We start from the raw sequence: 26686 nt of genomic DNA, 5'->3' as shown, positions 1-26686 counted from the left end.
CACAATGGGGAAAAAAAAAATCTGTAATCCTAGCCACTCAGAACTCAGGAGGCTGAAATCTGATGATTGAGGTTTAAAGCCAGACCAAACGGATAAGTCTGTGAGAGTCTTTATCTACAACTAACCAGCAAAAAGCCAGAAGAGGAGGTATGGCTCAACTGGTAGAGCCACAGCCTTGAGTGACAAATCTAAGGGATAATGCCCAGACACAGAGTTCAAGCCCCAATATGGGCAGAGGAAGGGGCCGGGGAGCAGTGTGTGTGGACAACACCACCTTGGTTTCCAAACTACCGTGTAGTGGTGTTTGTTTTTTTGCCAGTTCTGGGGCTTGAACTCGGGCTGGGCACTGTCCCCTGAGCTTCTTTCACTCAAGGCTAGCACTCTACCACTTAAGCTACAGCACCACTTCCAGCCTTTTCTGTGTATGTGATACTGAAGAATTGAACCCAGGGCTTCATGCCTGCTACGCAAGTACTCTACCACTGAGCCACATGCCCAGCCCCAAACTACTGTGTATTTGACACCTACATTACATCCCAAATTGGACCAGCCAAATTTCAAATGCTGCACAACCACATTTAGTGGCTGCCTTGTCAAGGGAGGGGATGTACCCAGTAACCTCACTCCATGAGCTCACCCATCCTCACACTGCCGTGTGGTGACCAACATTGCTGTTTCCAGTAACACTGCCAAGTCCCTAATAACCCAACTTCAGCCTCCCACCTCGCCAGTTCCTCCTTGTGACCCAGTAACCCCGATCTGCCACCAGGCAAGGCCCTGTGTCTGTTTCCAGCAGCCTAATTCTGTCTTCATTTCCTCCTCTTCCATTACCATTCTGGTGCCTGGCCCAACCGAGTGGTCCAGCCCAGGCTTTACTGGGTTCTATCCCCATCCATCCACAGAAAAGAGGAGGAGAGACAGAAGCAGGAGATGCAGCAGAGGGAGAAAGAGCAGTCGGAGAAGCTGCGGACCCTGGGCTACGATGAAACCAAGCTAGCGCCCTGGCAGCGACAGGTCATCCTGAAGAAGGGGGATATCCCTAAGCAATAGTGGGGAACGACACCACGGCCTCCTGCCTGTTAGCCTGAGCTCAGAGGGGGCGTCTCCCAGCCCCTGCTTCGGCCTGCACGGTGGGTATGGACGGGCTGGGCGCCGTGCCGTCCCTCCCCTCTGCGCGGGAACCCTCTCTGACCCCCACACCCCGGCCCCGCACCCCCAGCCCCGCCACCGCTGGAGCGCAGGCGCGCGCTGCAGCCGCCGCCGCCGCCGCCGCCGCCACCGCCACCGCAGTCTGCCCAGAAAAAGTGCCCAAGCTGCTGACGCAAACCGCCGCCGCCTATTTGCATGCCGACTCACACGCACGCGCGCACGCACGCACGCACACACACCTGCATGCTCCTGTCAGCGTGCAGCCCCCTCCCCCGCACCCCGGAATGGGCGTCGCTGGAGCATCCTGGGCGGAGGCAAGCCCCGAGCTCGGGAAGGGGTTTTCCTCCCCGACCCACATCTCGCCTGGCCGGGGTCCAGACGCTTTTCTCACCCCCTCCCCGCCGAGGGTTTCCTCTCAAGTCATTTGTTTACCAGAAACGTGGAAGCCTGCCCGCCGAGGGGGCGGGACTTCCGCCCCGGGCCCCGCCTTCGCCCCTCCGCCCTCCAGTTACCCCCGCCGGGACCCTCGCTCGCTCCCCCTTCCTCGGCCCTGCTGGGGTGAGTGCAGGACGGGGGTGGGCCGGGCTCCCCCCGTGGCCCCGACTGCTCCCGACCCCCGCCCTGCCGCCCTCCCCCGATTAAAGCTCTCTGCCGCCTGGGCTCGGCTCTCTCTCACTGGGCGTCGCCGCGACTCGCCTTGGGTGGGGGGCGCATGGGGGAGAGGGGGTGCGGGGCCCCGGCCTCCACCCGACCCCGGCCGCGGGAGGCCAGGCTCGCGTCACTTAAAACCCCCTCCAGCCTCCACGGACACACCAAAAAGCTGCTTTTTTCAGAGATTTAATACCGAGGCCTCGGGCCGGGAACGGGTGCGCAGTTACCGGCCCTCAGCAGGTGGACAGGGGGACGGGCGGGCGCTGCTACGCAGGGCCGGCCGGGGGCTTAGTAAGTGACATAACATGTCTACACGCATAAGTAACCGTACTTAGGGCTTGGGCGCCGGGTCACCGGGGCGTCGCCGCGGGCGCGTCCCGCTGCAGGCGGGCGCGCAGGTCCTCGGCGCAGCCGCCCAGCCCCATGCGCTCCAGGGCTGTGTAGATGGCGCCCAGCACCGCGGGCTGCTGCTGGCGCCAGCGCTTGAGCATCTCGTACTGCTGGTCACGGAACCGGCAGATCTCCACCTCCACGGCCTCGATCTCCGCCTCGCGCAGCCCCAGCGTGCGCACGAACTCCTTCCAGCGCCGCGCCGGCACCGCGTCCACCACGTCGTACAGCTGCGGCCCCGGCTGCAGCAAGGCGGCGGGCGAGCCTGCAGGGGGCGCTGGTTCCGGGGCTGGAGGCGCGCCTGCGGGCGGGGCCAGAGGGAGAGCCAATGGGACGTCAAGCTGCAGCAGGGGGCGGAGTCGGGGGAGGGCGGGCTCACTGCTTACTGTAATCTTAGCTAGTACCCAGGAGGCTGAGACCTGGGGATCCTGGGTCAAAGACGGCCTGGGTGGGTAAATCCATGAGACTGACTTATCTCCAGTTAGCCAACAAAAGGCTGGAAATGGGGCTAGGAAGGTGGCTCAGTGGTAGAGTGCCTCGCATGCATGAAGCCCTGGGTTCAATTCCTCAGCACCACATAAGCAGAAAAAGCCAGGAGTGGTGCTATGACTCAAGTGGTAGAGCCTTGAGTTGAAGAGCTGAGGGACAGCGTCCAGGCCAAGTTCAGGCCGCATGACCGACAAAAAAAAAAAGGCTGAAAATGGAGTGGTGGCTCAAGTGGTACACACTAGCCTTGAAAGAATGTCCAGCCTTAGCGTTTGCTAAGAGAATTCAAGGCTCTGAGTTTAAGCCTGTCTCCCAGGCAAACACATACATACATGCATTTGTACAGACATCATACATAATGCCTAATGGACCCTAAGGACAAGGCACAGACACCACTCAGTTACTGAGTGGGAAATTGTAGTCAAGTTATAAAACTACAACATTTCACCTTGAACTTAACAGGATGGGGTCAAGGCCTCAGACCACTTAATCTCTTACCAAGAGCTCTGCTGGGCACGTGGTCCCAGGGTTGTGGCACATGCCGGCAAGGAGCAGCCTGGGTCTGGGAGGAGCCAGGGATCCAGCAGCTGTTGGTTACCAGCTGGTCGGTACAGGTCTTCCTACTGTCTCCAGGGGGCACCAGGAGAGTGCAGACGCTGTCCAAGGGCGAGAGATGGGTGTCCTGGAAGCCAAGGGAGGTCCCAGTTGAGCCCTGTTTTCTTAGAAAGGCCTCCTTCTGCTGTAGACTTTGGCAGAGTCAGGCAGCAGAAATCCCCAATGCTGCCTCCCCCAGCAGCCCTTGCCCTCTCTTGCTGCCCAGAACACTCTTGTTGTCTCTGCCTGGAACTCTGCCCTGTTCACCCACCCCAGAAGAACATTTTTCCTCTGAATGTTAGCTCCCCAGACCTCAGCAGACAGAGCTACTGAGGGCTGGCCTCCTCCACTGGTAACTCAGCTCTTAACACATGTCCTTTAGGTCTAACCTACTGTCAGCTGCTGTAAGTAAGCTAACAACAAGTAATTGAGTCCCAGAAAGCAGCCTTTTTCCCCCATTACGTTCTGAGATTCTTACCCTTGGTGGGGTCAGGGCCTCTGTCCCAGCTGGGTCTGCTGAAAGACACAAAGAAGCTCTGGTTAGAACTTGCTCAGGCAAGACCCTTCCACCTGAGTCCTGGTCCAGCTCTTCCTCTTGGTTTCTTCTTAGTTTCTCCTTTTGTGCCAGCCAAGGTTGACTCTCAAGTGTCTATCCTGATCCCAGGCTTGGGGACTTACCAGACACCACAGGCTTAGGAGGCTGGCGGTAGTGATACCTGTAGATCAGGATGGCTCCAAGCAGGAGTAGAAGCACCAGGCCAGCCACAAGCACCTGAATCCAGAACACTGAAAGAGCAGCTGGTGGGTGCTGGGTGGTGGCTACTGCCCAGCAGTTCTCCCCTCAGGAATCCCAGCACACCACCTACTCTGCCTCCAGCCACAGACAGCAGCGCAGGGCTCGGGACAGCTCCTGAAGATGCTCCTGTAGGAGAGGTGAGGGACTGAGGCAGGAGGCACACACACTACAAGGGCTCCTCAGGTGCCTGATGCTTTCCCCATCCCGCAGCCCCTTCCTTCTCCAGGCCTCTCTCCTGTAAGCCTCACTCTGTCTAAGAAGGTTCTCAAAGTATGGTTGAAATGTCACCTGTGTCTCCAACAAATACAATTTACTGAGCATCTAGACGAGGTGCCGGTGGCTCACGCCTGTAATCCTAGCTACTCAGGAGGCTGAGATCTGAGGATCGTGGTTCAAAGCCAGCCTGGGCAGGAAAGTCCATGAGACTCCTATCTCCAACAAACCACTAGAAAACCGGAAGTGGTGCTGTGGCTCAAGTGGTAGAGTGCTCGCCTTGAGCTGAAATGCACAGGGACAGTGCCCAGGCCCAGAGTTCAAGCCCCACGACCAACCCAAAAAAAAAAAAAAAGAGTAAGGATTCTTGCTTCTTTAGTTTTTTTTGTTTTTTTTGAGGTGAGGGGTACTGAATGCTGAAGTTTGAACTCAGGTCCTTGTACTGCTAGGCTAGTGCTCTAGCATAGGAGCTATATCCTTAGCTCCTGTCTTCCTCTTTGGTCCCCTCTATAGCCCTACTACAATGATGTCTAGAAAATGGCAAGTGCTCAAAGACATAGATAGTTGGGTGCTGGTGGCTCAAGCCTGTAATCCTAGCTACTCAGGAGGCTGAGATCTCAGGATCGTGGTCCAAAGCCAGCCTGGGAAGACTCTTATCTTAATTTACCAGGAAAAAAAAAAAAAAAAACCTGGAAGTGGAGATGTGGCTCAAGCAGTAAAACTTTCCTTTTTTTTTGGTCGGGTCATGGGGCCTGAACTCTGGGCCTGGGTGCTGTCCCTCAGCTCTTCAGCTCAAGGCTAGCGCTCTACCACTTGAGCCACAGCGCCACTTCCGGCTTTTTTCTTTTTGTTTATGTGGTGCTGAGGAACTTTCTACCAAGGAAAAGGCAAGGGAAGCATAAGGTACTGAGTTCAAGCTCGAGTACATACACACGCGCGCGAGCGCGCATGGATAGGCAAATGAGTAAGGTGTCTTCCCCTTCCCAGGAAGGACCTACTGCCCCCTTCCTCCATGTTTGCACCAAGATCAGAGGCTATTTCTCTGAGCTTGCCCGAGAATTTGAAGCCCAGCCTCAGTTCTGAAGCTCAGTGTGACTGCCTATATGAGCACAAGTCATTGTGAACGTTCAGCTGGAAGGATCGCTCGCTAAGGGACATGATGGCACAACATGAAGATACATCCCCTTATTTATCTGGAATAAAGCAAACCCAAATTTCCCTATACCAACCTGTTCACTTAAAGTGGACCCACCCCCCAAGCTCCTTCCTCCTTAGCCCTAACCAGAAGTAGCTTCCCCACTCCTCCCCCCATCCTCCCTGCCCTTGGGCCCAGGACAGCCAGGAAGTTACGTGGGGCAGGACACGCAGCCATCACCACGTTCGTAGAAGCCAGGCAAACAGGGCCCACATTCAGTGTCTCTGCTAGAACCTGCAGAACAAGAGATGACAGGGGTCATGGGGGGATGTGGGGCTGGGAGAAGGGAGCTAAGTGTTATGATGGGATTATGGGGCTGGGAAAAGGGGTTCAGGAGTTAGCCCAGGGCGAAGTACTTACAGGGCAGCTGTGGGTGGCGGTTCAAGACCTCACAGTCGGTGCAAGGGCGGCAGTGGAAGGGTGAACTTTCCCTACAGGGCTTGGCTGAGCAGTCCACAAACCAGCCAGGCGCACAGCCGCACTGGGTGTCTGCCAGTGTGGAACAGTTCTTCAGGGCTACCTGGGAGGCTAGTGGGGGAGAGGGAGGTGTGCAGAGATAGTCAGACCCCCTATGGAAATCAGGGCCAGCGTCCTCAGAGGATGGACACAGGGACAGAGCAGACAGATAAAGACTCGCCCAAATAGGAGGGAAGACAGCAAGTCCCAGCAGACTAGAGGCCAAGGCTTGTGCACACCAGAAAGGGGAAGGGGCAAAGGCACCCCGAGGTAGGATCAGGGTAGAGGATGGGTGGGCGGGTGACAGAGCCCTTACATCCAAAGCCTGGACCCAAGGCTAGCCACGCGGCCAGAAAGACCCTGGCCGCGTCCTGCCCGCAGCAGAATCCCACCGAACCCTGGGCAGCTCCTCACCCTCCTCATCGCAGGACTGGCAGCGGGTACACCGAGCCTTAGAGTGATTATCCCTGGCCAAGAAGGTACCCTGGGGGCACGGGAGGCAGGTGGGGGCCCCACAGGGCTCTGTGCAGGTGGCCTTCATGTAGTGTCCTGTGGAGGCCACGCAGAGGTGGCAGGTCTGCCCAGAACCTCTGGGCTGTTCCCCACCTTGCCCTCCCTGCCTACCCTGGCACTCGGCTTCCCTCCCACCTCACCTGGCACCCCAGCTTCTCCCCACTCCACTCTCAAACCTGCCTGACTGCAGCTACCCCCAGCCAGCCCCTCACCCCATCACTCACCCACTGGACAGCCCTTGCAACACAGCGGGTTAGACCTCCTCTGGAGGCCACTGGCACAGTCACACCCAGGCCCAGGGGTGCTGGCCTGGCCCTGGGCACCCAGCAGCAGGAGCAGGAGGACAGCCTAGGGGCACAGGTACCGCTGACCCCATGCGGGGGCCTCTCCTCACCCAGCTTCCTCCTCAGCAAAGGCCCCAGTATTTGCCCACAGAGCAGCCCGCTTCCCAGGCTCCAGGGCAGCAGGGTTGCCATGGGTAGGGGGTGAGCCCAGCTTCCTTCCTCAAGATTAGGAGAGGCAGAAGAGGGGCCCTGTCAGCCCCTCACACATTTCCCTCCCAGCAGGGCCAGAATCTCACCCTACCTGTGCTTCCTGTGAGGTGCCCACCCCACCCCCCCAGACCCCTGTGATCCTGAGGAGTACATTTCCTCTCGACGGAAGGGCGCTGCCGCCACAGCTCAAAGTAGGTCGGGGAGAGGGGAGGGCGCAGTGAGGCCCCATCATGATCACAGATGCCTGTGGGGCCCCTTCCCTAGGCAAAGGTTCATTCCTAGGCTGTAAGCGGGCTCAGGATCCCCCCTCTTCCCCCCATCCCCACTCACCACAGCCCCTGCCGTGCAGCCCCAGGGCCACGGTTCCATGGCCTTCTGAGCAGGCCTGTGCCTGGTCCTGGGGCCCGGGGCTTCCCCCCCAGCAGCCCTTGCCCTCAGAGCCTAGCCAGGACCTGCAGGGCCCGCCTTCTAGAAGAACCCGCCTCAGGGGCAGCCAGGGCGGGGCCTACCTTCTCTGGAAGCCAAGCAGGATGTGCAGGACGCACCCCCACGGCCAGATGGACACCCTGATGCCAGCTCCTGCCCAGTGGCCCTAGCGCGCCTGTGCCCGAGTGTGGCGTGGGCCAGGGCTGCAGCCCCACCCTCTCCCTGAGTCTAGCCCTAGCGATGGGAACCGCCACTTAGGAGGCACAGTCAGGGCAAATGATTCCTGTTTGGGCTTCAGTGCCCAGGTGTTGTGCAAGGGGTGGGGCTAAAAGTACCTAGGCGGACCCAGATGGGAGCCCCACCTTCCCGTTACTCAGATATCCTCTGGGGAGCCTGAGATAGTCATCTGCTGCGCCTCCACACAGGGGTGGGGCAGAGGCAGAGCAAGAAGGTGCGAGGGCAGCGGCACCGGGTGAAGGCTCTGATGGCCGGGGCAGGGAGCAGTCCTGGGGGTTGATCTGGAGACCCCTCCCCCCTCCAACCCATTACTGCACGGCTGCTTCGCCCGGTGTCTTGCGTGGAGCCCCAGGGCCGCCTGGTAGCAGAGGCACATCCAGAAGCCCCCCTGCACCTGAGCAGGGATTGGGCGGGGGGGGGCAGGCTCCAGAAGCACAGGACTCTTTCCAAGGGAGCAGATATGCCATCTTTATAAAAGAATCGAAGCTCAATAAATACACAGCTTTTCACAGAACCCAGCCTCAGACTGGGAGGGGGGAGGGGGAGAGAGGCCTGGAGACGAGGGCTCCTGTGGGAGGCCAAGTGACCACGGCAGTGGGAAGGGCGGCCTGGTACCCAGCCCCAAGGATTAGAGCTGGCAGCTTCAAGAGCGGGGCACAAGACGCTGCCTGGGCAGGTGAAGGGGTGCACGGAGCCCTGCTCCACTCCATCCAGTCTGCAAAGTGCGGGTGGGCCTGGCGGTGAGGCAGGCGTGGTGCCCAACTCGGCTCATGCAGAGGCGACACAGCAGCTGCCATGCCTCCCAGGGGCTATGCTGTCTGCTGTCCCTTGGCCAACGGCACCCTCGGGGTCTCCTCTGCTCAAACCTCCCTGCAAAGGTGGGGAAAGACAGATCTTCATTGGCTGATGCCAGCACGAGCTCCAGATACCCTCTCCCCCCACCATGATGCTCAGGCGCCTTCCTTGCTGCCCACCACAGACACCTGATCAAGGCACCAGGGAAAGGTCTCAGGCTCTCTCCCCAACCCCACGTCCAAGTGCTGCCACGTCCAGACATGATCACATGATCACACCCCCACCCACCACTGGGGCTCTGTACCAGGGAACTCACGAGGCAGTGAGAGTGGAGTTAAGCAGCAGGGTGGTCCTGATTCGGTAGAGCTGGGCCAGGGTCAGCTTCCTGTGCTGGGCAGAGATCCCTGGGGGGGTCTCAGGCTGGGCCCTGGGAGAAGCTCCAGAAGATAGCTCTCTGCCTCTCCTCTGAGCAGTACCTATAGGTTCCTCGGACAGGCAGCTCGCTTTGCCCTGGCACTTGGACAGCTGAGGGCCATGGGCAAGACAAGGGGCCCGGGGACAATCCCAGCTAGGCCCAGGCTCCTGAGAACCCTGAGTCCTAGCCCGAGGGGCTGTGGAGGCCAGGCAGAGTTCTGACAAGCTGCGGCTGGGGACTGAGGGCGCTCCGCAGAGGGCAGCCCCTGGCAGCAGCTGGAGGAGGCTGGCCTCGGATTTGGACTTGAGCAGGTGAGGCAGGGGAGGCAGAAGCTGGACAGGGGTACGGCGGCGGAGGCGAGGTGAAGAGGTCTGTGATGACTCTGGGGGCCGGGACACTGGCTCCGCCACAGGGGCTGGAGCCACGAAGTCCTGGAGGGAGGTGGGGGACAGGGTGCCGTAGGCAGAGTCCATGGAGCAGGAGCGGCCATCCACCGGGCCCAGGGGCAACCGCTCGCAGGTGGGCGTGATGGATGAGGCGGTGGTGCTCAGAGAGGTCTCGTCCGACTGGGAGCTGAAGGGGGCACCATCAAACTCCGGGGAGGACAGCATCTCGCCAGGCTCCACCACCACCATGGCCAGGGTCTCTGTGGAGCCGTCTGAGGCACTGCAGGGCCAGCAAGAGAGTCAGCCCGGCCAGAGGAGGCCTAGGAGGCCTCCCACATTGGGAGGCAGCCCACACATTGGGAAATGCAGATTGGTTTACAGCCTCTGCCCCCCACAGGAGCTCAAGGCTCAGAGATCTTCCAGTCCCTGAGCCAAGATGGCTGTTGTAGAACAGACATCTCTTTTCAGAGCCAGGTAAAAATAGCTCATGTCTATAATCCTAGCTACCCAGAAGGCTGAGATCTGATGATCGTGGTTCAAAGCCAGCCTGGGCAGGAAAGTCCCTGAGACTCTTATCTCCAGTAAACCATTAGAAAACCGGAAGTGGTGCTGTAGCTCAAGTGGTAGAGTGCTGGCCTTGAGCTGAAAAGCGCAGGGATAGCGCCCAAGCCCAGAGTTCAAGCCCCACGACTGACAAAAAAGAAAAAGTCCTTGAGACTTGTTTTTTGTCGGTTGAACTCTGGGCTTGGGTGCTGTCCCTCAGCTCTTCAGCTCAAGACCAGCACTCTACTGCTTGAGCCACAACACCAGTTCTAGTTTTCTAGTGGTTTACTGGAGATAAGAGTCTCATGGAGTTTCCTGCCTGGGCTGGCTTTGAACCCTGATCCTCAGATCTCAGCCTCCTGAGTAGCTAGTGGATGGCGTGAGCCATCTTTGAGACTCTTATCTCCAATTAGCCAGCAAAAAGCCAGAAGTAGAACTATGTCTTAAGTGGTAGAACACTAGCCTTAAGCAAAAAAGCCCAGGAACAAAGCCCAGGCCCTGAGTTCAAGTCCCAGTAGTGGCACAAAAAATAAACACAAACTCTTCCCTGGTTTAAGAATCCTTAAAACTACAGGGCTCTAGGGCTGGACACTCCAAGGCAGAAGCTGTCTTCCCTGCCTGGACTTTGGGCTTCAGTGAAAGGCTGAGCTTACCCTAACACTCCCACGAGTTTGTGACATGAGATCCTACAGACAGAGGAAGGGGATGTGGCGGGGCCCGGTCCAGTGCCCATGGCTTTGGAAAGGAGACCTGGCCCTCCTGGAACCTGCCAGCTGCTCTTGAGCAAACATACCACTGCTGGGAGTTGAGGCTGTTGCTGCTCTTGCGCAAGATGGTGGGGGAGCTGGCCACCGACGCTCCGCTTTCCTCGCCTTCTTCATCCTCTTCGTCATCCTCCTCCTGCTCATCCTCCTCTTCTTCCAGGTTCTGTAAGTGCTGCTGGCCACCGGGGTGCTCCTGTGCTCGTAGCTGCTGCAGCTGGTTCTGTGGGTGCGGTTGGTGGGCACAGAGAAAGAATGGCCTGTACCCAACAGCCCTCAAGTCTGCCCTGTCCATCCCCAGGTCACGCTGCTCTCACCTGGGCATTGTAAATGGCCTCCACCCAGCCACGGCACAAGGCCTGGCCACTGGCCTGGAATGTGTAGGCCCCCACAGCACTGTGGAACTCGTTCAGGTAGATGAGGAGGAAGGAGCCTGGTCAGGGAGGACCCGTCTTAGTCTAAGCCAAGACCAAAGCCCCTGCCCATCACTGTCCCTGCCAAGGCTGCCAGGGGTCCTCACCGGGGTCCCGAAGCTCCCGGCACACGATCTTGTCCACCAACAGCGGTGGCCTGATGACCTTGGTCCTCTCTGCCTTCTTCACAGCTTTCGTCACCAAGAGCAGATCGGTGAAGAGGAAGCAGTACACATCCATCTGGGGTGGGGGAACAGGGGAGGCCATAGGGGTGAGGGCTGGGGTCCTGGGATCATTCTAGCACTTTCCACAGGAAGCTCTTGACCAGCACAGATTGTGCCCCTCTCTGCCACTGTCACCTGTTGCTGCCTTTGTGCACTGCAGGCAAGCTCTTAGGTTACTACTTCCCCGACTACACAGGCAGGAACCACAAGCTGCAGCCCAGCCGGGAGGTGACCAGGACAGATGCTCAATACAGGGCAAGCATCAACGGGGCAGCGGCCCTAGTCACCTTGCTGTCCTTCCCCTCCTTCATCCGAAGGCTCCCCTCCAGCAGCAGCTGCCGTGTCTCCTCCGGGGAGGCGCCAGGGATGGGCACTGTCAGGTCCAGGTGCAGAAATTCTCTCAAGAGCTGGGGGTAGGGTTGTGTGGGGGGGGTGTCAGGCCCTCTCCACTTCAGCTGAGAGGCCCCAGCATCACGCCTGTCAGCATGGGCCAGCCGAGCTAGGCTGAAGGCCCTCCCCTAGACACGAGCCTACCTTGTCCACCTCGTCGTTGGTCCCTTCCACCACCTCGTAGGCGTCGATCCGACTCAGGACGGCCGCCAGCCGCTGCCGCTCCTGCCGCTGCCGCATGCAGGTGTTCACGTGGTGGATGAAGCGCTCCACCGAGCTGATCTGGGGACAGCGGACACACAGGGGGCTTAGGCCCAGGGTCCAGGAGGGGCAGAAGGCCTTGGAGGGGCCTCTGCGCACGGCTCGAGTTACCATGGTGAGGACGGCCTCCTTCGCACGGGGCTCGTCCGTCTTCCTCAGCACCGACTTGAGCAGCAGCGGGTATTTGGTGAGCCGCTGGTGAGGTTTGGCCAGCATGTCGCTCAGCTTCAGCCTTTGGCACTGCTGGTGCTTCTCCGCCCACTGTAGTGGGGAGGCGGGGCTCCGGTCAGACCACGCCCAATCACTACAGCTCACCATCCCCAAGGGCACGCCCACCCACTGGCGAGCATCGTCCACGCGCACGCCCCCAGTGAACACGCCCCCTGCTTCACCCAGGCCACGCCCCTCCGTGGCGCGCACCTGCAGCACCTCCCTCCACCCCCCCCCCCAGCCACCCTCACCGTGAGGTAGGCGCGGAACAGGTCGTTGTCACGCAGCAGGCCGCGCATGTACTCCATGCAGCCCTCCTCCTCCATGCAGTACCGGATGTAAGGCTTGAACAAGGAGCCGAACTGACCCAGGGCAGAGCAACCAACACCGGTTACCGCTGGAGCCTCCAGGCCGGCCCGCTTAACCAGGCTCTTCACCCCGCCGCCCAGACCACCCCAGGGGAAAGGCCAGCCTAGTACTCTCCCGCCCCTCCCGGAGGCCCCGCCCCTCCCGGAGGCCCCGCCCCTCCCGGAGGCCCCGCCCTACCGCCTTGAAGCCTTTGAGGAAGTCTCCGGGCTGCAGCGGCGCCCGCGTGCGCCGCGCCTTCTCCAGCACGGGCGCCATCACGCCGCCCCACAGCCCGCGGTGCAGCCGCGCGATTTCGGGGATGTTGCTGAACAGGCGCTCGGGGTCCACCTGGGCGGGGCGGGACAGGCGGTCGGCCCCGCCCCTTCCGGCCCCGCCCCTCCTTCCTAGTACCTCCCCGCCGCCGCCCCAGGCCCGGCCGCACCTCACACAGCAGCCCCGACTCCTGCAGGTTGAGGAGGCAGCACAGGAACAGCTGCGGGGACAGGGGATGCTGTAGCTGAAGGGCCGCTGTCTGGACCCAGCCTCAGCCTCCCCCTTCCCGCCCCTTCCTGGGATAAAGGCAGTGGAACCCTCACTTAAGCTCGGGTCACCCCACCTGAGTCGGGAGGGAAGCCGGCGAAGCTGGCCTTGCCACTGCTCCTGGAGCTCTCCGCCTACCTCTGCCTGGCTCACCTCAGAGGATGGATCTCCACTCAGAAGAGCCACCAAGACCTCCCTCCCCGAGTGGAACCCCTCCTGTGACACCACCGCAGGGCCTGGGAAACACCGGCCGACTGGCCTGGGCCCCCACGCAGGTCACTTGGAAATCACCTCCCAAGGGCAGCCCTTTTCTGACCCGGGTTAGGTACCTGCTCCTCTTCTAAGAGCCCAGACGGAGACCCCATACCGGGAGTACTGTGGACGCCACACTCACGTTGGTGATCACACGCAGTTTCCTGATGTAGGAGGCCTCCGTGTGGAGGAGTTCCCATACTGCCTCCTGCTGGTGGCACTGCTTCCGGGTCAGCTTCTAGACGGAAGGCAGGCATGTCAAAGGAGCCCAAGGGTGAGGGAGGGGGAAGAAAGCCAGGGGAAGGGCAACACCTGGCACACAATGTCCTCATTTCCCAACGATGCCACAGAAGTGCAGAATGAGCACGCCACCCCACCATCACTCGATTGCCACCATCACGACACCCAAGGTCACAAGTGGAGCTGTGGCTCAAAGTGGTACAGCACTAGTCTTGAACAAAAGAGCTCAGGGACAGGGCTCAGGCCCTGAGTTCAATCCCCACTACCAACAACAACAAAAAAAAAACAAGACACCCAAGATGTGGATGCCCCACTGCCACTGAAACAGCCGGGAGGTATACCAATGTCACCTTGCCTCAGTACCCCCAGTCTCTGGGGGTACCATGGAGTGGCCTGGGGCCTCCCAGGGGCTTTCTCGTTCAGAGAGGAAGAAAGAATACAGTTGTGCCCACCTCGTGACCATCAATGAGCTCCCGCCAACTGTCCTCCAGCCTCAGGCAGGCATTCTCTTCCTCTTCCTCCTCCTCCTCTTCTTCCTCCTCCCAGGAGTCATGGTCAAAGCGCAGTCGCCCAGGAAGCCGGGGAAGCCCGAAGAGGCTGTAGGCATGCAGCTTACCCTCCAGCTGTTCCATCTTGTCGGCCTCCTGGGAGAGCCAGTCAGAGTCTGGGTCAGGGTCAGGGTCAAGGCCAACCAGCCACCTTGCCCCAAGCCCATGCTCGGGGTCACATACCCGGCCAAAAGCACTGGTGCTGGGGCTGGAGCTGAAGAAACCGCTGAAGCGACTGGCTGCCCGGTTCTTCCAACTGTCGCTGGCCCCACCGCTGCCGCTGGGCAGAGAGCAGCTGGAGGGAGCCGAGGGCTCCTGCCCCGGGATGCTTGCCTCCCCCAGGAACTCGGACATGTTCTTGCGTCGTCGGCCAGGAGCCTGGGCGGCGAACACTGATCAATGCCAACCTCACATCAGCTGCCAGACACCCCCTACACCGCAAGGTCTCAGGACAGCTGCTTCTATACTGGGGTACCCCTTCTCCTGAGATGCAGGTGTGCTCTAGGGGCTGGCAGATCCAAACTGAGTTTTCTGGACTATGTCACACACACACACGCACCCCCAGCCATAGGCATGAAGCAGGTAGCAAGAAGCACAGCTGTACACACCCAAGGCTCCTGCAGGTGTGGCTTCAAATGGACCCGAGGCTCACTTCTAACTACCATCGGGCACCGTCTCACTCCCCAGCACAAATGTTCCTTCTCTCTCTTGCTCTCTATCTTAGGCATGTTCATTTTACAAACATGCACTCCAACCCCTGGGGCACTGGAAGACTCAAGAGACTAGGTACTTATTCTCACAGAGAGGCTCATCTTCAGGAAGGGAAACGAAAGCCCCCAAAAGGAACAAGAAGCCAGGCAATGGTAGCTCATGCCTGCAGTCCTAGCTACTCAGGAGGCTGAGAGGTTTGAAGTCAGCCCAGGCAAGAAAGTCCATAAGACCCTTATCTCCAATGAGTCAGCAAAAAGCCAGAAGTGGGGGCTGGGAAGGTGGCTCAGTGGTAGAGCGCTTGCCTTGCATGCTCAAGGGCCTGGGTTTGATTCCTCAGCACCACATAAGAAAAAAGCCGGAAGTGGTGCTGTGGCTGAAGTGGGAGAGCACTAGCCTTGAGCTGAAGAGCTGAGGGACAGCGCCCAGGCCCAGAGTTCAGGCCCCACGACCAGACCCCCCCCAAAAAAAAAAAACCAAAAGCCAGAAGTGGAGCTGTGGCTCAAATAGTGGAACACCAGCTTTAAGTGAAAAAGTTAAGGGAGGGGCTGGGAAGGTGGCTAGTGGTGGTAGAGCGCTTGCCTTGCATGCATGAGGCCCTGGGTTTGATTCCTCAGCACCATATAAGCAAAAAGAAAAAAGCATAAGCAAAAAGAAAAAAGCCGTAAGTGGCGCTGTGGCTCAAGTGGCAGAGTGCTAGCCATGAGCTGAAGAGCTGAGGGACAGCGCCCAGGCCCAGAGTTCAAGCCCCACGATGGGACCAAAAAAGAAAAAAACAGCTAAGGGACAGCGTCCAGGCCCTGAGTTCAAGCCCCAGTAAATGCAAGTGTGCATACATGCATTCACACACACACACATACACACACATATACGCACACAAAGGACAGGGAGGAATCCAGTGTGACTTTTTCCTAAGGAAGGGCCTGTGAGCCCCACTTGAGCCCGCCCCCCCACATCCTCCTCCTCCTCCTCACCAAGATGTCGAGACTCTCCCGGCGGCTCTGGGGGTCCACACGCTCCAGCATGGGGGGCCCAGCCCCAGCTGGCCGCAACACTGGTAGACTTAGACACTTGGGGTCCTTCACGCAGAGCTCCACCTTGCCCTCATCCCCTGGCTTGGCTGGGTGGCATATGGAGGCAAGAACAGGCACTCAGCACCCACATCTGGGGAACACAAGGCTGCAGAATCCAAGCCTCCCCCACCGCTTCACCCTGCCAGCACCTGCCACCAGCACCCAGAAGAGACACCTGTATGGTAATGAGCTACAGCCATAGCTACAGCCAATGAGAAGCTGAGCCCGGAAGAGCTCCTGTCTCTAGGAGGCCCCACCAGGCCTCCAGCCAGCTGGTCTGTGGCGCCTGCGCTCACCTTTGACCCGAAGGTAGTGTCCTCCGAACCTATAGGCCTCGAAGGTGAGGGACAGGGGTGTGTTGGACTGGTCCAGGTAGATGTCCACTTTGCCCAGTGAGATGCCCTTCCTTTCAAACACGGGCAGCAGTACCTCCCTGCCCAGGAAGGAGGTGCATGTATGGCCTCTGCCCATCCACAGCCCCAGCGCCACCCCTGACCCCACAGAAAAGGGAGGCAAACAGGGCCCTCCAGAGGCACACAGATGCCCACCCAGTTTGCAGACAGACCCTCACACACACATGGGGCCCAGGGCTGACATGCAGGTATTGACACCCAGGTGCAACACACACACACACACACACACACACACACACACACACACACACACACAGCCAGAGCCCTGGGAGGCTACGCCTGTCCCACCCAGCTTCTGCCCTCAGCACCCCCAAGCTCTACCCTAGCGACTTCCTCTTCATAGCTGGCACGATCTCTGTCTCGATGTCCACATACAGGTCAAATTTCAAGGTGAAGCACTCCTTGCTCGGGTCCTAAGAGAATACAGGCCCCTCAGCCACTGCCCCCTTCTCCATGGCCTGCAGTTCTGGATGAGACTCCACCAGGGAAGCAGAGGCCAAGGGTCTCCCTAGCCCCTCTGCCCCAGCCTGGCTCGGTGGGCAGTGCTGGGCTGCAGGGCAGGAAGGCGGGAGAGGGAGTTGCCTATTCCAGACCGCATCTCTCATCTTGGGGTCAGAGCAGTGAGGCCAGTGGGGGCGGCGCATCTGCCAGCCCTGGGGACTCCTTACATCTGTGTGTCTCCTCCTCGCTTTCTTCTTGGAGAGCTTCAGGCCCGTGCTTTTCTGGTCCCTGCAGTGAAGGCAGACACTGAAGGTGTGGATGAGTCCTCACCTGGCTAGAGCAGGAAGCCCTTGGATGGCTCCCCACCCCTTGCTCACCCCAGGTGTTTTCAAGCAGGCCAGGTGCACGTGGGACCATGCGCCCTCTGGTGGCCAACATGGGAGCCACATGAGATGGAACCCAATGGGGCTGGGAGTGGAGCCAGCCACCCTTCAGGTTGGTGGGGCTGCCTGGACCATCCTCACGGCGTTGCTCCTCCCACCTGCCCCCACCTACCCTTTACCATCCAGGCAGCATTCTTCCTCCTCCTCCAGGTCCACCACAGGGCTGGTGCGTGGAGGACAGGAGCGGGTGGACACATTCCGGGCCAGGATGGAGCCTTCAGAGAAAAGGGGGTTGTGTCTGCTCCCCTTCTCAGCCCTTGAACATGGGCATCTCTGGAGGGATGCAGACTTTGACCCCCACATATACACACAGCAAGTGGCTAGTGCACTGTACCTCAGCCAGTGGAGGAATCGGTCATGGCTCTCCATGACCTCAGACTCCAGGATGAAAACGCCCTGGGGTGGGGTGACCCTCCAGGTGATGCCTCACCCCTAGTTTAAATCCACTGTGGCCTCAGTTTACCCTTCTAGAGCATAAAGGTAATGGAGCCCTGCCTTTGGGACTGCTGCAGGCAGAGACCAAAGACCTCCCAGCTTTCAGGCCTCCCTTCCCCCATGGCTGTGACCACACCTGAAGTTCTGCCCCCCCCCTCGCCTCCCCCCTCCTTGCAGAGGGGGAGAGAGTCCCTTTGTCCCTCTGATCAGCTGGGAATGGGGACCTGCCGGCAATTTCTCCAGGCCTGAGTGCCTCACACCCAGCTGGCAGTAGGCCAAGCCGGCCCTATTCAGCAGGAGGGGTTTCTTATTTCCTGCTACAAGTTCCTTCTGACCTGCGGCCCCCAACCGACTCTGCTAGACAGCCAGTCTGTCATGGAGGAGGCCTGCCCTGAGGACCAGCAGAGCAGGAATAAAGGGGCCTCCTCCGTAGTCTCCTCTGCTTGCGACAGCAGAGACAAGAGTTCTGGAAGGGAAGCCTGCTCTGAAAAAGGGCCCAGTCCTGGGATTGTTTTGCTAAAAGCAAAACAAAACAAAATACTTGTGCAACAATAACCCATGCCAGTAGCTCACGCCCGTCATCCTAGCTCCTCAGGAGGCTGAGATCTGAGGATCGAGGGTCAGAGCCAGCCCAGGCTGGAAAATCCAACTACCAAAAAGCTTTAATGGAGCTGTAGCTCAGGTGGTAGCAGAGTAGCCTTGATGGAAAAAGCAAAGATTCAATGCCCAGGCCCTGAGTTCAAGCTCCAGTATTGGCACAAAAAAACAAACCAACAGCAGGATGCCTGTAGCATGTGGCTCATGCCTGTAATCCTTGCTACTCAGGAGGCTGAGATCTGAGGATCACAGTTCAAAGCCAGCCTGGGCAGGAAAGTCTGTGAGATTTTTATCTCTAATAAATCATTAGAAAACCCAAAGTGGCACTGTGGCTCAAGTGGCAGAGCGCTTGCCTTGAGCTGAATCGCTGAGGGACAACGCCCAGGCCCAGAGTTCAAGCCCCTCGACCGAACAACAAAAAAAAGTGCCACAAAATGAACCAGGACATAGGTGTGTCTCATTATCTGCACACAACTTCAATCCTCTGGGGCCCTACCAAGGTCCCAGTGGTCACTAAAATACGGTCCCCATTGCAGACAGGGTGTGGAGGGCCGGCGTGGAAGTGGCAGGGCGCCCACCTTGCGGGGGCAGGTCGAAGCGAACGTGCCCGCCGCAGTGAGAGGCGCCGTGGAACTTGCTGTCGCAGGCCTCGCAGAGGTTGAGGGGGCCCCGGCGGTGCAGCTGCTGGCAGTCGGCATGATGGCACACCTGCGGTGGGAGACGCGTGGGTGAGTGGGGCAGGGCCGGGCCCGCCGCCATGCAGGGGTGGGGCTGCCCCTGGTCACCCAGCCGTCTTCCCCCCCAGAGTGGGGCTGAGGCTGGCACCCATTTGATGGGACCACTGTGTGTGGTTCGTAGGGATGCAGAGAAAAACCCATCTGGCCTTCAAGATTCAAGAGAATAGCATCAGAGTCTGGGGTGATGGGGGGGCGAGGCTCTTCCTGGAGCACAGGCAGCAAGGGCCCCCACCACGGATCTCATAAGCCCGGTGATGGTGGAAGAGCAGCACTGGCAGGCTAGTGAGCCTGAGTGACACAGTGAGATCTTGTCTCAAAAAACAAAACATACCAGGCTGGGAAGGTGGCTCAGTGGTAGAGCGCTCGCCTTGCATGCATGAGGCCCTGGGTTCGATTCCTCAGCACTACATAAGCAGAAAAGCCAGAAGTGGCGCTGTAGCTCAAGTGGTAGAGCGCTAGCCTGGAGCTGAAGAGCTGAGGGACAGCGCCCAGGCCCAGAGTTCAGGCCCCAGGACCAACCAAAAAAAAAAATTTATGTACAGGTGTAAAACAATGAAGCTCGCCTAGATTGGCTGGAGAGGAAAGAGTAACAGAAGGTAAATGCAGTCAAGGTACTGTATGCTTGCATGGACAAGTAAGAATGTAACCCCTTGTATTATTGATGCTAATAAAAGATATTTTTTAAAGAGATACTGCAAAAGTCAAATCAAAATGAAACAAACAAAACACTAAAGCCCAGGGCTGCTCCTCTGTTTGTCCCACTCAAAATGCCCAGAGGCCAGGTGCTCGGGGTTCACACCTAGAACCCCATCCACTTAGGAGGCTGAGATCAGAGGATTCCTGGTTCAAATCCGATCTGGACAAGAAAGCCCATGAGACTTGTCTCTAATATTAACCACCAAAAAGCCAGAAGTGGAGCTGAGGCTCAAGTGGTAGAGTACTAACCTTGAGCAAAAAAAGTTAATAGAGCCAGGCACCGGTGGCTCATGCTTGTAATCCTAGTTACTCAGAAGGCTGAGATCTGAGGATCACAGTTCAAAGCCGGCCTGGGCAGGAAAGTCTGTGAAACTCTTATGTCCAATTAAACATCAGAAAACCAGAAGTGGCGCTGTGGCTCAAGTGGCAGAGCTCTGGCCTTGAGGTGAAGAGCTGAGGGACAGCGCCCAGGCCGAGTTCAAGCCCCATGACCAACTAAAAAAAAAAAAAAAAGCTAATGGACAGCATACAGACCCTGAGTTCCAAGTCCTGGTAGTGGTACCAAGAAATAAAAATACTCTGATCTGGCAGGCAGGTCTTTGCCTAGGCCTGGAATAGCAGACCCCACCAGGAATCTTAAAGACAGCATGGAGTTAACAGAGGAGTCATGTGCAGATGGGGGAAGGGGCTACTCAGGGCTGCTTTGAGACTAGATTGCCAAGACCATCCGGGTCTACTCTCCCACCCCATCTCCTGGATGAGGTGCCATGTTTTCCATTCTCCAAACTTCAATGGCCAGGCCCTAATGCACTTCTGGTAGCTCGGTGGCTTCCCATTTCCCAGAAGAAGAAGTCCTGTGGGCTCCCACCTTCACATCCTGCCCACAGCTGCTGGGGCCCCCTTCCACTCTGCAGCCCGCCCTTCCCTCCCATCTGACACCCTCAGACCCCCGCCACTGGCCTGTCTCCCTCAGCCCCCACTACTCTATGGGCACACAGCACAGTGTCTTGGCTACTCTCCCCTCTCCAGCATCTGCTCCCACCATTCCCTCCTGTGCCTACAACACTGTTCAACAGCCAAGGGCCCGTGGCTCACCCCTGTCATCCTAGCTACTCAGGAGACTGAGATCTGAGGATCGGAGTTCAAAGCCAGTCCAGGCAGGAAAGTCCATAGAACTCATCTCTAAATATCCACCAAAAGCCAGAAGTGGTACTGTGGCTCAAGTGGTAGAGCACCTACCTTGAGCAAAAAAGCTCAGGGATAGTGCATATAAGCCTGAGTTCACAAACAAAGAAACAAAACCCTGTGCAAAGCACACCCCTCCCCCCCACCACACCCCTACCACCATACCCTTACCCCCCCTCCCCTACCACCACACCCCTACCCCCACATCCCCTACCACCACACCCTACCCCCACCACCCCTACCCACACCACCCCCCCCCTACCCCCACCCACCCCACCCCCCCCCTACCCCCACCCCCCCTACCCACCCACCCCCACCCCTACCCCCTACCCCTACCCACCCCTCCCACCCCTACCCCCCCCACCCCCCACCTCCCCACCCCCACCCCCACCCTACCCCACACCCTACCCCCCACCCCTACCCCCCACCTCCCCTCCACCCCACCCCTACCCCCACCCTACCCCCACCTCCCCTACCACCCCACCCCTACCCACCCCCACCCCTACCCCCACCACCCCTACCCCCCCACCCCTACCCCACCCCCCTACCCCCACACCCCCTACCCCCACCCTACCCCCACCACCCCTACCCCCCCACCCCCCTACCCCCCACCCCCTACCCCCACCCTACCCCACCCCCCCCCCCTACCCCACCAACCCCCTACCCCACCCTACCCCCACCTCCCCTACCCCACACCCCCTACCCCCACCCCTACCACCACCTCCCTACCCCCACCCCACTACCCCACCTCCCCTACCCCCACACCCCTACCCCCACCCACCCCCACCTCCCCTACCCCCACACCCTACCCCCACCCTACCCCCACCTCCCCTACCCCCCACCCCTACCCCCACCCTACCCCCCCTCCCTACCCCCACCTCCCCTACCCCCTACCCTACCCCCACCTCCCCTACCCCCACACCCCTACCCCCACCCTACCCCACCTCCCCAGCCACTACCCCCCTACCCCCCACCCTATCCCCCACCTCCCCTACCACCACACCCTACCCCTACCCTACCCCCACCTCCCCTACCCCCACACCCCTACCCCCCACCCTACCCCCCACCTCCCCTACCCCCACCCTACCCCTCACCTCCCCTACCCCACCCTACCCCCACCTCCCCTACCACAACACCCCTACCCCCACCCTACCCCCACCTCCCCTACCCCCACACCCACTACCCCCACCTCCCCTACCACCATACCCCTACCCCCACCCTACCCCTCACCTCCCTACCCCCACACCCCTACCTCCACCCTACCCCCACCGCCCTACCACCACACCCTTACCCCCACCCTACCCCCACACCCCCTACCCCCCACCTCCCCTACCACCACATTCCTACCCCCCACCTCCCCTACCACCACACCCCTACCCCCACCCTACCCCCACCTCCCCTACCACCACACCCCTACCCCTACCCTACCCCCACCTCCCCTACCACCACACCCCTACCCCCACCCTACCCCCACCTCCCTACCCCCACCTCCCCTACCACCACACCCCTACCCCGAGTCTACCCCCCCTACCCTACCACCACACACCTACCCCCACCCTACCCCCCCTACCCTACCCACCACACCCCTACCCCTACCCTACCCCCACCCCCCTACCACCACACCCCTACCCTACCCTATCCCCCACCCCCCTACCACCACCCCCCTACCCCCTACCCTATTCCCCACCCCCCCCTACCACCACACCCTACCTCCCCCACCCCCCCACCACACCCCTACCTCCCCCACCCCCCCATCACCACACCCTTACCCCCTACCTCCCCCACCTCCCCTACCACCACATCCCCACCTCCCCCCACCTCCCCTACCACCACACTCCTACCCTCTACCCTACCCCACCTCCCCAGCCACTACCCCCCTGCCCCCCACCCTATCCCCCACCTCCCCTACAATCACACCCCTCCCCACCCCACCCCTGGACCTCCCTACCTACCACTGCACGAGGCTCAAGTCAGTAGCAGACTCTTCTTTAGTCCCCAGGCTCTCCCACATTGCTCGGTCTACCTGACCATCCCCTTGTGGCTGAGCTTGGGACTCAGGAGGCCTCTGCACACAGCTTCTTCAGTCTCCCAATCCCCTCCCACTTCGTCTCCTGGCTGCTTCCTGCCCCCTCAACTCAGGGACCTACATCCCCCCCTCCCAAGAGACTTGTCTCCCCAAGCTCAATGTCCAGGCTGCAGTTCTCAAAGGACTCCAGTGACTTCCTTGACTGTCCACTGGGTTTGTTGTTGTTCTGAGACAAGTTCTTATGAGGTAACTCAGTTATCCTCAAACTTCTGATCTTCCTGCCTCAGCCTCCCAAATGCTGGGATTACAGGCAGGCTCCACCACAGCTAGCTGTCTAGTTAGGATCTAACATGCATCTCCAAATCATCACACCCACTCACACCCTCCGCCCTGTGACCCCTCCATCTTAATCCAATACTGGAAGTGTCCTTCAGTTCCTAGGAATTATGGGTGAACTGTAGCATAGCTGAGTCCCCCCTGAAGATACACTAGGCCCTCACATCCAGCGTCCCTGCGAGTGTCCTTAGGATTTGGAAATGGGCCCATTGTAGGTGTAATGAGTTCATTTGGGGGTATAGAGGAGTACGGTGGAGTAAACATGATGCTCTGAGCAAGGCATGGTAGCACATGTCTGGAATCCCAGTCCTAGAGAAGCTGAAACAAGCAGGGTCTTAAGTTTGTTTGAGGCCAGTTAGGACTGCACGGCTAGACCCGGCTAGACCCGTCCCAGGACAGGAATAAAGGTAGACGGGGCTGGGAAGGTGGCTCAGTGGTTGAGTGCTTGCCTAGCATACATGAAGCCGTGGGTTCAATTCCTCACTACTTATATACACTGCGCCAGAAGTGGTGCTGTGGCTCAAGTGGTAGAGCGCTAGCCTTGAGCAAAACAAGCTCAGAGACAGTGCCCAGGCCCTGAGTTCAAGCCCCAGGACTGGCAAAAAAAAACAGCTTGTCACTTTAACAAACAACATGGCATTAAAAAAAAAAACTGTGGCTCAGGCCTGTGACCCCAGCTACTCAGGAGGCTGAGACCCTAGGATTGCGGTTCACGGCCAGCCGAGGCAGGAAAGCCTGTGAGATGATCTCTAGATAATCACAGAAAAGCTGGAAGCGGCGCTGTGGTTCAAGTGGTAGAGTGCTGGCCTTGAGCACAAAGAATTTAGGGACGGCGCCCGGGCTCAGGGTTCAAGGCCCAGGACCGACCAAAAAGAAAAGAAAAGAGAAAAAGAAAAAGCAAGCTCCTCCCCTCAGACACAGGTGCCCCTGCCGCCAGCCCTGCCCGCCCCTCCTCCCCACCACAGGAGGGCAGAGGGGCAGAGGGGGACAGAGAGGGGCAGAGGGGGGCAGAGAGGAGCAGAGAGGGGCAGAGAGGGGGGCAGAGAGGGGGGCAGAGAGGAGCAGAGAGGGCAGAGAGGGGCAGAGAGGGGGGCAGAGAGGAGCAGAGAGGAGCAGAGAGGGGCAGAGGGGGCAGAGAGGGGCAGAGGGGGGCAGAGAGGGGGCAGAGAGGAGCAGAGAGGAGCAGAGAGGGGCAGAGGGGGGCAGAGAGGGCAGAGGGGGGCAGAGAGGGGCAGAGAGGGGCAAGAGGAGCAGAGAGGGGCAGAGAGGGGCAGAGGGGGCAGAGAGGGCAGAGGGGGCAGAGGGGGCAGAGAGGAGCAGAGGGGGGCAGAGGGGGCAGAGGGGGGCAGAGGGGGGCAGAGGGGTACAGAGAGGGCAGAGGGGGGCAGAGGGGGCAGAGAGGAGCAGAGGGGGGCAGAGGGGGGCAGAGAGGGGCAGAGGGGGGCAGAGAGGGGCAGAGAGGGGCAGAGAGGAGCAGAGAGGGGCAGAGAGGGGCAGAGGGGGCAGAGAGGGGCAGAGGGGGGCAGAGGGGGCAGAGAGGAGCAGAGGGGGGCAGAGGGGGGCAGAGGGGGGCAGAGGGGGGCAGAGGGGGGCAGAGGGGGCAGAGGGGCAGAGGGGGCAGAGAGGGGCAGAGGGGGGCAGAGGGGGGCAGAGAGGAGCAGAGGGGGGCAGAGGGGGGCAGAGGGGGACAGAGAGGGGCAGAGGGGGCAGAAGGGGGCAGGGGGGGCAGAGGGGGCAGAGAGGGGCAGAGAGGAGCAGAAGGGGGCAGAGGGGGGCAGAGAGGGGCAGAAGGGGGCAGAGGGGGGCAGAGAGGGGCAGAAGGGGGCAGGGGGGCAGAGAGGAGCAGAGGGGGGCAGAGGGGGGCAGAGAGGGCAGAGGGGGGCAGAGAGGGGCAGAGAGGAGCAGAAGGGGGCAGAGGGGGGCAGAGAGGGCAGAAGGGGGCAGGGGGGCAGAGGGGGACAGAGAGGGGCAGAGGGGCAGAAGGGGGACAGAGGGGCAGAGGGGGCAGAGAGGAGCAGAGGGGGGCAGAGGGGGGCAGAGGGGGGCAGGGGGCAGAGGGGGGCAGAGAGGAGCAGAGAGGAGCAGAGAGGAGCAGAGGGGGGCAGAGAGGGGCAGAAGGGGGCAGGGGGGCAGAGAGGAGCAGAGGGGGGCAGAGGGGGACAGAGAGGGGCAGAGGGGGCAGAAGGGGGGCAGGGGGGCAGAGGGGGCAGAGAGGAGCAGAGAGGAGCAGAGAGGAGCAGAGGGGGGCAGAGGGGGGCAGAGGGGGGCAGGGGGGCAGAGGGCGGCAGAGAGGAGCAGAGAGGAGCAGAGGGGGGCAGAGGGGGACAGAGAGGGGCAGAGGGGGCAGAAGGGGGCAGGGGGGGCAGAGGGGGGCAGAGGGGGGCAGAAGGGGGCAGAGGGGGGCAGAGTGGGGCAGAGAGGAGCAGAGAGGAGCAGAGGGGGGCAGAGAGGGGCAGAGGGGGGCAGGGGGGCAGAGTTGGGCAGAGAGGAGCAGAGAGGAGCAGAGAGGAGCAGAGGGGGTCAGAGAGGGGCAGAGGGGGGCAGAGGGGGGCAGAGGGGGGCAGAGGGGGGGCAGAGGGGGACAGAGAGGGGCAGAGGGGGCAGAAGGGGGGCAGAGGGGCAGAGGGGGCAGAGAGGAGCAGAGGGGGGCAGAGGGGGGCAGAGGGGGGCAGAGAGGGGCAGAGAGGGGCAGAGGGGGGCAGAGAGGGGCAGAGAGGGACAGAGGGGGGCAGAGGGGGGCAGGGGGGGCAGAAGGGGGCAGAGGGGGGCAGAGAGGAGCAGAGGGGGGCAGAGAGGGGCAGAGGGGGGCAGAGGGGGCAGAGAGGGGCAGAGGGGGGCAGAGAGGAGCAGAGAGGGACAGAGGGGGGCAGAGGGGGGGCAGAGGGGGGCAGAGGGGGGCAGAGAGGGGCAGAGAGGGGCAGAGGGGGGCAGAGGGGGGCAGAGGGGGCAGAGAGGGGCAGAGGGGGGCAGAGGGGGGCAGAGAGGGGCAGAGAGAAGCAGAGGGGGGGCAAAGAGGGGCAGAGGGGGGCAGGGGGGCAGAGAGGAGCAGAGAGGGGCAGAGGGGGGCAGAGGGGGGCAGAGGGGGGCAGAGAGGGGCAGAGGGGGGCAGAGAGGAGCAGAGAGGGGCAGAGAGGGGCAGAGAGGAGCAGAGAGGGGCAGAGAGGGGCAGAGAGGGGCAGAGAGGGGCAGAGGGGGGCAGAGAGGAGCAGAGAGGGGCAGAGAGGGGCAGAGAGGGGCAGAGGGGGGCAGAGGGGGGCAGAGAGGGGCAGAAGGGGGCAGAGGGGGGCAGAGGGGGGCAAGGGGGACAGAGGGGGGCAGAGAGGGGCAGAGGGGCGCAGAGGGGGGCAGAGGGGGCAGAGAGGGGCAGAGAGGGGCAGAGGGGGGCAGAGGGGGGCAGAGGGGGACAGAGAGGGGCAGAGGGGGCAGAAGGGGGGCAGTGGGGCAGAGGGGGCAGAGAGGAGCAGAGGGGGCAGAGAGGGGCAGAGGGGGGCAGAGAGGAGCAGAGGGGGGCAGAGAGGACCAGAGAGGGGCAGAGAGTTGTGGGGCCTGAACTGTGGGCCTGGGGCCTGAACTCTGGGCCTGGGGCCTGAACTCTGGGCCTGGGCGCTGTCCCTCAGCTCTTCAGCTCAAGGCTAGCACTCTACCACATAAGCCACAGTGCCATTCCCAG

General features: G+C 60.5%; 3 protein-coding genes across 4 annotated transcripts in view; 1 reads left to right on the top strand and 2 right to left on the bottom strand.

Annotated features, from left to right (window-relative positions):
- The window catches only part of Espn (espin), a 35545-nt gene extending 33721 nt beyond the window's left edge, over nt 1-1824 (top strand). For both annotated transcript variants that reach the window (XM_042672793.1, XM_042672792.1), the window contains one exon: nt 903-1824. In XM_042672793.1, coding sequence (XP_042528727.1) covers nt 903-1050 — 148 coding nt within the window. In that variant the 3' untranslated portion in view covers nt 1051-1824. The remainder of the gene's footprint in view (nt 1-902) is intronic.
- Nucleotides 1825-1985: 161 nt separating this feature from the next.
- On the bottom strand, nt 1986-7416 carry Tnfrsf25 (TNF receptor superfamily member 25). The gene is made up of 10 exons (XM_042672794.1): nt 7268-7416; nt 6668-6791; nt 6345-6479; nt 5835-6002; nt 5630-5708; nt 4137-4192; nt 3949-4056; nt 3749-3786; nt 3175-3358; nt 1986-2491 (listed from the first exon to the last, which is right to left on the bottom strand). The coding sequence occupies exons 1-10, from the start codon at nt 7304-7306 to the stop codon at nt 2151-2153; spliced, it is 1272 nt and encodes a 423-aa protein (XP_042528728.1). The 5' UTR covers nt 7307-7416; the 3' UTR covers nt 1986-2150.
- A 643-nt stretch (nt 7417-8059) lies between these two features.
- Nucleotides 8060-18795, bottom strand: Plekhg5 (pleckstrin homology and RhoGEF domain containing G5). The gene is made up of 20 exons (XM_042672791.1): nt 18615-18795; nt 17117-17219; nt 16789-16849; nt 16442-16533; nt 16004-16140; nt 15609-15754; nt 14110-14304; nt 13831-14022; nt 13281-13376; nt 12789-12839; nt 12545-12694; nt 12250-12360; nt 11900-12049; nt 11672-11809; nt 11425-11544; nt 11021-11153; nt 10818-10933; nt 10533-10723; nt 8712-9476; nt 8060-8470 (listed from the first exon to the last, which is right to left on the bottom strand). The coding sequence occupies exons 1-20, from the start codon at nt 18793-18795 to the stop codon at nt 8461-8463; spliced, it is 3138 nt and encodes a 1045-aa protein (XP_042528725.1). The 3' UTR covers nt 8060-8460.
- Nucleotides 18796-26686: the final 7891 nt, after the last annotated feature.

This window comes from Dipodomys spectabilis, unplaced genomic scaffold (genome assembly GCF_019054845.1).
Source record: "Dipodomys spectabilis isolate Male_0828 unplaced genomic scaffold, ASM1905484v1 ptg000772l, whole genome shotgun sequence".
In the NCBI taxonomy this organism is placed as follows: Eukaryota; Metazoa; Chordata; class Mammalia; order Rodentia; family Heteromyidae; genus Dipodomys; species Dipodomys spectabilis.
Note: the sequence above shows the minus strand (reverse complement) of the source record. Positions and strands in the feature narration are given on the sequence as shown.

Bases quoted from the DNA above. Each gene is read 5' to 3' on its own strand.
- Plekhg5 (XM_042672791.1), bottom strand. From the start codon at position 18,795: ATGGCGGCGGGCCCGGCCCTGCCCCACTCACCCACGCGTCTCCCACCG. The intron at 16,534-16,788 runs GTAAGGAGTCCC...GTATTCTCTTAG, and splicing joins CGAGGAGGAGACACACAGAT to GACCCGAGCAAGGAGTGCTT. The intron at 11,154-11,424 runs GTGACTAGGGCC...CCCCCACCCCAG, and splicing joins AGGAGGGGAAGGACAGCAAG to ATGGATGTGTACTGCTTCCT.
- Tnfrsf25 (XM_042672794.1), bottom strand. From the start codon at position 7,306: ATGGAACCGTGGCCCTGGGGCTGCACGGCAGGGGCTGTG. The intron at 6,792-7,267 runs GTGAGTGGGGAT...CTGTGCCCCTAG, and splicing joins GCTGCACGGCAGGGGCTGTG to GCTGTCCTCCTGCTCCTGCT. The intron at 3,787-3,948 runs GTAAGTCCCCAA...TGTGTCTTTCAG, and splicing joins TCCTAAGCCTGTGGTGTCTG to CAGACCCAGCTGGGACAGAG.